Below are 10,283 nucleotides of genomic sequence, written 5' to 3'. Positions count from 1 at the left end.
TTTTAGTTTTAGTTTAAGATCTACACTTTGGTCTTGATATGAGCCTTTTTATTTATATTTATATGCACACTTTCTATCTTTCGGTCACAAATCTTGTAGATCTAGTAGTGGAAACTCAAATTTACTTGAATTTGTGATTGAAATATGTGTTTGGTATTAGAAGTAGAAAATTAGAAGAAACATATGTATAATTTTGGTTAAAACCGTAAACCAGCATGAACTGAACCGAAACCGTCATGAACCGAATCGCATGGTTTTAGTAATAAATTTAAGCAAAACCGCACCGAACCGACCCGTTGAAAAATTTCAATTCCAGTTCCATTTTGAGGGTGGAACCAGGCTGAACCAGACCGTGACCATCCCTAGTTGATGGAGACACTCCCAAATAGCTTGGGCGGAGTCGAGACCAACCATCATCAAGAGAACATTCTCAGTGTTGAACTATCTTACATCGACTGTATCAATGACAAAAGAATAGTTTAAATAACCTAATCTCACTCCAACTAATACTTATGTCTTTGGTGATAAAACCGCACACCTGACGGATTGTGCAGGTGGTAGTTCCTAAGTTGGCGACAATATCGGTGTTGTAAGTGGGCCTTTGGCTTGTTTCTTTGATAATTCTATATGGTATCAGAGCTATGGAGCGTGTGGATCTACACATTCCCTTTAAGATAGATAATATAATTTGTTCAAAAAAAAAAAAAAATTTACCTAACACTCGTTTATTCCAATGTTGGGCCTAACAAATGGGCTTTCATCCCTCTAAGAACAGGCCGAAACAAGGCCCTGCTACTATGTCCCAATCCGACCGACAACAATATCGTCCCAGAAGATTTTGAAACGACACCGCATTCGGGAAGCAAGATAAATCCCGCTCCCTTCCCTCTCTCCATCCCTCTTTTCGTTTCCGGGGTTTACGAAACCGTAACGAGCAGTCACAGAAACCGAAACTTCGAATCCAAGAAATCATGGGAGGCAAGTGCCCGCATAGAAGCGTCAAGAAACGAAGATACTCTCACAAGACTCACCGCCACGCCGAATTCGAAATCAAAGATGTCCTTTTTTTTCTTCACCGCAATTGTTATTTATTTTTTTATTTTTTTTGGTTCAATTTTGTAGAATTTTGATTTGGTTCCTTGACGGAGAATTTGATCACGTAACGACATGGTGTATGATGGTCTGAAGAAGGCAGAGGAGGGGGCGAAGCCATTGCCTCAGGATCAGGACCTTCCTGGGATGGGCCAATACTACTGCCTACACTGCGAGTAAGATTTTGTGTACTTTTAGTTTTGAATTTTGGTGGAAATTTTTATCTGCGTCTGTTTGGTTGCTGAGAAAAAGAATGGAAAGTTAGCCATCGTCGAGAATCATTTGTGCTACTAGTTTGTTTTAGTTGGGTTTGTCTAATTTGCTGAGTGAGCAACTCGGTTTTGGAATTGCAGCCGATACTTTAACAATGCGCTGGTGAGGGACGATCATTTCAAGACAAAGCGTCATAAGAAGCGTGTGAAGATAATGATGGGGGATGCACCTCACACTCAGCTGGACGCGGATTTAGCTGCTGGGATGGGTATGCCAGATAATGGTCCCAAGCTTATGTCTTTTTGAGCTTTCCGTTTTTGTTTTATTTTATGTACCTCGTAGCGGAAGATACATGATACATGCTTTGTGAGGTCTAGTCTCTGAATTTTGTGCATCGTTCATCGAATGCCTGACAGGGGAATAGGAATGTTTTACGTGAAAATGGCTGCTGAAGTACTTGCGTAGGTTGTAGAATCCCGTATAGTAATATTTTTTCTTGATTACAATGGAAGGAATTCACATTTTTTGGGAAATGATAGAAGTAGGTTGGTGCAGACGAAATCCTGTAACTCCACTTTAGTAGGAGAAGTACTACTAGATTACCGAGACCACCAAAGGAAACTAGAAGATATAAACAGAGATTTTGAAAGAAAAAGGATTTTAGGTTTCCTGATTGTTGGGACTGCAGTTATGTTGATGAACGTCCTATTGAGCATTAAGCTAGACTTTTTCAGGCACTAGCGTTCTGCCTTAGTAAGTCCTTCACTCAACTCTCACTACATTTTTGTTATTTTTGAAGTCTTCTTGATTGTTGTCTTCTTTTTCTTCAAAGAGTGAAAGTTCATAAGCGCTTTTGCTCATAAGTACTTTTGTTATACGTATAATATCTATTTTAGTTGTTTGGGGTGTTGGATGGATTGGCCACCCAACATTTAAAAACTGATAACGAATTGATCGGCAGTTGAGCCGAATCGGCCATTGACATGCAGTCTACCATTCTACTGTAATTAGTCATTTCTCCTTGCAAATCATAGTTCTACGAGTATGCATGAATACGTAATTTCTGTAAGAAGGCCAAGAGTTAAAGTTGGTACGTGTGGTTTTTTACTTGATGGTCATTTTAGGTAATCAATCTCACTTGAATCATGAATTGGAACAACGCAATGCCAAACAACTTTATTGTCTCCAATTTTGTTCATAAAATAGTGTTTTATCGCATTCTTCCAACTTATTAAGTGAGATATGATATGAAAAGGTCATACCCCTGAACGTGAAGCATGAGAAGAAATACATTAAAATACTTTGTTACTTTATTCATCCTCTAGGGTTTGTAATATATACACATGCCTTACTCTCCATGAATCTAATTACAATGATAAGGAAACTAAATCCTAAAAATTACAACTAATTACAAATCCTATTCCAACCAAATATGGGGCTCCTAGAATATTTATAATATAATCAATACTCTTATTCAAGTTGGTGCATAGATATAGGACATGCCCAACTTGCCAAGTAAGTCTAGAAAAAAGCTTTACTCGATACTCCATGTGTAAGAACAACATCCAACTGTTTCCCTGAATTTACAAATGCTATAGACGCAATCTTCCTTTTGTGATTCTCCTTAACAAAGTGCTATGAACCTCCACATGCTTTGTTCTATCATGTTGTTCTGATTATATGCTATTTTTCTTGTAAACTTATTGTCACAACATAATTTCATAGCTTCCTTTGGTTTGAAACTAAGATAACTCAAAAACTTACGTAACCAAAGGAGTTCATATATTTCTTGTGCCATACCCTATACTCAGCTTTAGCAGATTGTCTTACCACCACTTTCTGTTTCTTACTACACCATGTAACCAAGTTCCCTCCAACAAACGTAAAGTATCCCTCAACTTTTAGGTGCCCATCTCTTCCATACAATATTCCCTTACTAGGTGGTAGGTGCAAACTTCAGATATGCCAAAATCCATATTATAGCAGCCATGTGACATAAGCTGACTCACAACATATGCAAAATCAGGATGAGTGTGAGCTAGATAAATTAATCTGCCCACAAGTCTTTGATATTTACCCTTATTAACAGGAACCTGATTAGGGTAAATACATAATAATTACATAAGTAATGCTTTTCTACTATAGGAGTGTCAACATGTTTACACTCTAACATACCAATTTCTCTCAACAAATCCAACACATATTTTCGTTGAGACAAGAAAATACCTTTAGTTGAACAGGCGACCTCAACCCTAAGAAAGTTCTTCAACTCTCCCAAATCTTTCATCTTAAATTCAAATGCAATATTAGTTGTAACTTTTGAATTTCTTCTGAATCATCTCTTGTAATAATCATATCATCCACATAAACAATTGAAGCAGTCAATTTTCCAAGCCTACGCTTTAGAAAAAAGTGTGATATGAATGACTTTGGCGATACCCATACTCCTTCATTGCTTAAAGTAAACCTGTCAAACCAAGCACATGGCAATTGCTTGAGTCCGTAAAGAGACTTACGCAATATGCACACCTTAGTATTACCCCTCGCACCATATCCTAGTGGAAAGATCATATAAACTTGCTCTTCCAAGTCCTTATGAAGGAGTGCATTCTTCACATGAAATTGTTTAAGAGGCTAATCCATATTTGCAGTTAAGGAAATCAAAACATGTATTGCATTCATCTTTGCGACTGGAGAAGAAGTTTCTTGGTAATCTACAACATACATTTGAGTGTACCCCTTAGCTACTAACCTTGCTTTGTACCAGAGAAAAAGTTTCTTGGTAATCTCCCAGGTTCTATTTTTTTGTAAAGTAGACATCTCTGCATCCATAGCTTTATCCACTTAGGGTCTCGTAGAGCTTCTTCAACCTGAGTTGGAATTTTAATTGATTCCATATGACATTGTCCTACGTTCTTGTTTGGGCCCAAAATAATATTGTTGGGTCGAGCAGCAGGATGTGCTCGGCCCAAGGTTATGTCATACTATGAGCCTAATGATAAATCCCGGGCCTATTGGCAGGGTCGGTCAAGTCCTATCCTAAGTAATCTGGATAAATAGAAAAGGTCGAGGGAGTCCTAGTGCGACCAAGATTCCCGACCGGCAAAGAATAAAGCCTCGAAAGGAAGGAAAATTCAGAATCCCAGTGGGAATAGGTTTGTTCGAGTTAGAGTTGAAACGGGACAAGGACTCCCAATCCAAATCAGAATGCGAATCGGTCTCAAGGAATGGGGTGCTATAAATATAAGAAATCATGCAACAGAAAAGGCCCTTCAAATCAGCATACAATTGCCCTGCGCAAAACCTCTCAAATACCTTGAGATTTTTCCTTTTCCTTTTCCGCCGACACACCTTCGGTTTGGATAAACAGCACTGTGGAGGCACCCGGCGAGCATCTTCAGTTTGGATAAACAGCACTTCTGCCGTAGAATCAGCCGACCGAAAAGCACCTTCAGTTTGGATAAACAGCACTGCGTCGAGGTCGACCGGTTACCTATCTAAGTCTCGGCCGAGAAGGGTTTTTGAACCTTTGTTGGCAGAGGTCACCTTGCTAGCCTTCTCGGCATAGTCAGGTGTTACGAATTGCATTGCTCGGCGTCTAGACGCCGAGTGATTTTATGATTGGATACTCGCAAGTAAGTTTCAGGGTTCGACATTCCGACGGCCGAACTACGTTTACCATCAAGACATACGTCACATTTGAGTACCTGCGCCCATATAGTTTGGTCTCGATTCAACGTGCTTATACTCTTACGAATATAATCACAGTGACCGAATCAGGCTCCGACGATTTGTGAACTCCGCAGAATTAGTAGCCTTGTCTTCAGGCTGTAGAACCCAAAGATCGAGAGTGTTCCTTCCTCGGTCGCAATCGCAAGACAGAGAAGTCAACGACGCGCTCAACGCGACATCAACAAATTTTACTCCTCGGCCAAGCTCGGTCGACGAGTTGGCACGCCCCGCATTCAACCGAATGACATAGTTAGCTTATTAGTTACTTGGCCTGCGCACCACGTAGGTTTTGCAATTTTTAGAGTCAACATTTTGGCACGCCCGATGGGACCTTTGTGCTAAACCCTCGGAGTTCATGACCGTTGAGACACGGTCTGTAAAGAAGGGAACAACCATGGGAAAGTCAACAACTGACTTACCAGTGCAAGGCCTTGGGCAGGATTTGCACCCTGCAAAAAATTCGATCATTGTTGCGCCGCCCGAGGCCACAAGTGTGACACGCTGAGAAAATGAAATCTGTCTCGGCGGACAACCTCACAACTCAGCGGTCCCGAATCAAACGACGGGCATGTTTGTGGAAAGGATAGTGGAAGATTACGACGACGATGGTGGGGAAGGTTCCGATCCACCAACTAGGTCTTTTCTTCGGAGACGACTTGATGAACAGTATCGGCAAGTCGAGCAGTCGATTGGTCAAAAGATGAATGATTTACTAGAAGAAATACGAAGTAACAACGATACACAGACCAGGATGCTTGAACTGTTGGTTAGTAAAGCCTTCGAAGATGGCCAGGTCGGCCAACCTCGGCAGCCTTCTACGAATGTTCCAATACAAGCCGAGAGAGGGTCCGCCCGGCCGCAACCAATCACCTTAGAAAAAAGAGGTGGACCGGGAAATAGATCCGAGGGACCAAGCCAGGGAGAAGAAGCCGCTTCCGTAAACATGACCAAAGTCCAGAGAATGATTGACTCGGCCCTAAAAAAGGGGCCGAAGTTTCCAAAATTCATCCATCTCTACCCAGCTTATGTGGAAAGGTTTGAATACCCACGAGGTTTTAAGATCCCTGATTTCAGTCTCTTCGTCGGGGAATCGTCTTTATCCTCATTAGAACATGTGGCTCGTTTCACAGCGCAGTGTGGAGACGTCAATAACGACTTCTATAAATTGCGGCTGTTTAACTTTTCACTGACAGGCTCAGCTTTTGCCTGGTACATTAATCTCCCGCCCAACTCCGTGCAGAGTTGGGAAGAGTTAGTCGAGAAGTTCCATGAACAATTCTATCGGCCAGGGATGGAGATGTCCGTATCATCGTTGGCCAGGATGGCTCAAGCATCCGACGAATCTCCAATGGAATACCTAACGAGGTTTAAGTCGACCATGAATTGGTGCCGAGTACCACTCCCCGAAGTGGAATTCGTCAGAATCGCTCTCAACGGATTGGACGTGGAATACAAAAAAAAAGTTTCTGGGGGCAAATATTCGAGATATGTACGAACTTGCTCAACACGTTGAACAGTATGATTATCTGCTCCGAGAAGAAAAGATATCAAAGTCACCATCCCGGGGGACGTTGTATAAGAATCCCACGGTTAGCTATGCATTGGCCGAAAGTGAGGATCTTCAGTATGCTAGTGTAGATGCGGCCGAGATAGTAATAGATAAACTCTACGTCTGCAAGGCTTTGGCTCAAGTAAGTTCCAAAGACACCAAAACCCGTTCGGCTGCCGAGGAAATGAGTAAGTCATCGAAAGTATACACTTTCAATATCACCAAAGCTGATGCAATTTTCGATCAATTATTGGCAGCAAAAATCATCAAGCTTCGGCCGGGACATACTATCCCTAAGGCCGATGAATTAAAGGGAAAGATATACTGCAAGTATCATAATTCTAATAAGCATGCAACCAATAATTGTGTTGTATTCCGGGACACAATTCAAAGTTGGATCGAGAAAGGAAAGTTGAAATTTCCGGAAAAGCAGATGGCGGTCGACGTCAATCCCTTCCCTTCAACAACAATCGATTGTATATCTGAGAAAAGAAGAATTTAAATATCCTAATCCAACTCCAACTAACACCGAGGGCTTTTGTGACAAAACCCCACACTTGACAGATTGTGCAGGCAGTAATTATCAAGTTGGACAATATCTGTGTTGTTGGAGATCTTTCTTTCTTTTTCTCATCTTTGTCTTAAGCTCCCATCGGATTTAACACTGAAGGCGCCATTGGTGGGGTCTTCGGTCCGCTTCTCTGATAATTCTACATGGTATCAGAGCAAGGATGAACCCGTACTACCATGTGATGGGGCCTTACGTGTGGGGTGAATCCCCTTGGCTCTATGTGGTTATTATCTGTATGGATCTTCCACGTGTGATCCACTAATTGGGTCCCACGTGAGGGGGTGTATTGAAATCAAGGTTCTAAAAGACGCTAGGTGCTAGTCGGGCGGTGGACTAAGCGGATTTAATTAAATGTATTATATTTCATGTAAATAAGTGTGTGCCTATACTTAAAATATATATAATTTTATCATAAACTACAAAATAAAATGACATATACATTATGAAGTATTGGAACATAATGAAAAACATGAGGAACATGCATATAATGTGTGTTCATTTAAGTATGCAACAAGTCTCTTACAATTTATTGAAAAAAATAAAATACAAAATGAAAGTTTACTATTTTGTCTAAGTGAGTTGCAACCGAGCCGGGTGCCTAGGTGCTCTTTCTTAATTTTCAAATACCTAGGCATTAATCGGGGTGGTGACTAACCGCCTAGCGCCGCGCCTAGGATGGGCCTAGGCGGCGCTAGACGGGGATTTTTAGAACAGTGGTTGAAATATCCCACATTGACCGTATTTCTAAGAAAAGAAGAGTTTAAATATCCTAACCCCACTCCAATTAACACCCAAGCTTTTTGTGATAAAATTTCACACTTGATAGATTATGCAAGTGGTAATTACCAAGTTGTGGATAATATTGATGTTGTTGGCATATCCCGGCCCCCCGTGGCCAAGGCCAAGTCTCTCTCCCTTTTCCGACCAGCACCAACAGCAAATGATGACTCTTAAGTAAATTTTGTGGAAGGATCTGAGTGACTCTATCCCAAACAAGAAGCATGGCCTCATTATTCTACTAGCCCTATAGTCAAAGCATACCCACCTTTTCTGGCTTTTGTGTTTGTCCTTTAATTCTGAACTTGTTTTGAGTTACTTTCTAATTGAGAGGAAACATTGCTGTATTCCAACCTGAGGAGGATAATCATTTATGCTTCTGGCATTCCTGTGTCTTCTATTTGTCTTTCACTTTTTCCATTTCTGTTTCAGACAAGGGATATGAAAAAGCAGTGTGTGCTGTTTCCACTATCCCAAAAGTGGAGGATATGAAAACAAAATTATTCATGGTAAATAAATAAAGCAAGGCAGGCTTAAGCATCTCCAACAATGCTAGCCAATATTTGTTTAAATTTGACTTCAAATTACTTTAGATGATGTAATATCTAAACATTCTTTTTCTCCTTCGCACATCTCTCTTAATTTTTGTTGCCGATTTTCTTTAAATTTAAGAAACTTTAATGAAATGTTTCCGGTACTGTTCACTTTAACGACAAACTACATTTTTACATTAAAAATTCAATTATGGTACTATTTACTTTACCCTTTATTTTGTTCTTATCGTTAAAACTCAAAGTTTTCAAATCATTTTCATTTGTTTTTTTTTTAATTTATTACTTGAAAATCCGAAAAAAAAGAAAAAATAAAGAAAAAAAAAGACATGCAGAAGGACCAAATGAGTGCGCGAAAAACAATTTTCTACTTTAATAATGCTAGTTTAGTATCGCTCTCTAGTTTTGACGAACATTGAATATTTAAATGATTTCTTGAGATTGAATCATTTTCTCTTGACCAACTTAATCTGATCATGCCTTGTTTAAGCCAAATATGACTTGAGATGAAGTGCCTTTATGAATCTTCTCGGCCTCAGGGATGATGGACTACCGTGACGAAACCACCATCTGGTCCCTTTTAAAAATAAAAAAAATAAAAAAAATGAAAGACGAAGGATTCGCAAGATGGGGCATTACGACATCACCCTAGTGGTATCACTACTTCGTTGTGCTTCTCTAGTAACCGCACATTATCCTCTTATTGCCTTTTTAAGATGGAATTTTTCCTTTCTTCTCAAAATTGGTTTTTCTCCTTTCGGTTTTTGGACGCGTGGCACACAATTCCTTTGGAGAAAGATACCCTCGTCACAATGACATCTTGAACTAATAATACGACGCCACTTATTTTAAATATCTTAACTAATAATACGACGTCACTTGTTTTAAATGTCTCAGATAGTAATCCATAATTTGCTTAGAACACTTCAACCTTAACGTCATCGATTCACGTAGGTTATTGTTCCATCTATGGCCACTCATATCCCTATATATTTCCTTGAGACAAAGAGATTAGTTAGTGACCCACTCTCACACACATAGTACCTACAAATCAAACACCAAAATCTCTCAGATTACCATGTCATTTTCTAATGCCATACATCCATCCTCTTTATCTCACAGGCTTTGTCCACTACCATCCACTAATTTGAAGTAATCATTCACTCCACCTTTTGGGTCTCTGTCCATTTTTTTCATCTTTTATTCAATCTCCCTCCCATTTCTCTGTCATTAAACTCATGCACATGGGCATCAAATAACTCAAATAATTTTGTCCCCCACAAGCTCCGTCACATACATATGTATTTGCCCTATCGAGATGAGGACTGGACTGGATAGGACTATTTCATGTCGCCGTGGACGAATGAACCAATCATGTTCAAAGTTTGGACAGTGATGTGTAACTTATCAAAAGCCTAACATGTCTTTTATCCGAGTCGCAGGTCTACATCCGAGACCATTACACCCATTTTCCATGCGACTAGTGTTGGACAGTGATGGAATTCCAACACACTTTATCCAAGTCACACTCAAATTGTAGGAGTGCTCACCATTATTGTGAACTCCAATTGGATTCCAGGCACGATTTGTTTGACAATTAAAGCATGCACGCATGTAGGTTTGCACGTCAAGTTGTCACCATGTTTCAAAAAGTAGGGCTAGTGAGAATCTGCTACGTAACTGGTTGTATATCTCATTGTGTTTATCTAACTATTATCTTGTACGTGATCTTGACTCGAGAGAATATACAACCGGGGGATAGCTAAGAATCTCTTGCAGGGTTGGTTAATCATCTCGA

The 10,283-nt window shown here is 40.1% G+C and overlaps 1 protein-coding gene across 1 annotated transcript; it reads left to right on the top strand.

Annotated features, from left to right (window-relative positions):
* The first annotated feature begins 1,159 nt into the window (after positions 1 to 1,159).
* LOC137721808 (uncharacterized) lies at positions 1,160 to 1,850 on the top strand. Its single transcript, XM_068460819.1, has 2 exons — positions 1,160 to 1,268; positions 1,446 to 1,850. Exons 1-2 carry the CDS (start codon positions 1,168 to 1,170, stop codon positions 1,609 to 1,611), a joined length of 267 nt encoding a protein of 88 aa, XP_068316920.1. The 5' UTR covers positions 1,160 to 1,167; the 3' UTR covers positions 1,612 to 1,850.
* The last annotated feature ends 8,433 nt before the right edge of the window (positions 1,851 to 10,283 follow it).

This window comes from Pyrus communis, chromosome 17 (genome assembly GCF_963583255.1).
Source record: "Pyrus communis chromosome 17, drPyrComm1.1, whole genome shotgun sequence".
Classification (NCBI taxonomy): Eukaryota; Viridiplantae; Streptophyta; class Magnoliopsida; order Rosales; family Rosaceae; genus Pyrus; species Pyrus communis.
The sequence above is the reverse complement of the archived record's forward strand: the minus strand, read 5'-3'. Positions and strand labels throughout refer to the sequence as shown.

Coding starts and splice junctions, on each gene's coding strand:
- LOC137721808 (XM_068460819.1), top strand. CDS start 1,168: ATGGTGTATGATGGTCTGAAGAAGGCAGAGGAGGGGGCGAAGCCATTG. Junction 1,269..1,445: donor TACTACTGCCTACACTGCGA/GTAAGATTTTGT, acceptor TTGGAATTGCAG/CCGATACTTTAACAATGCGC.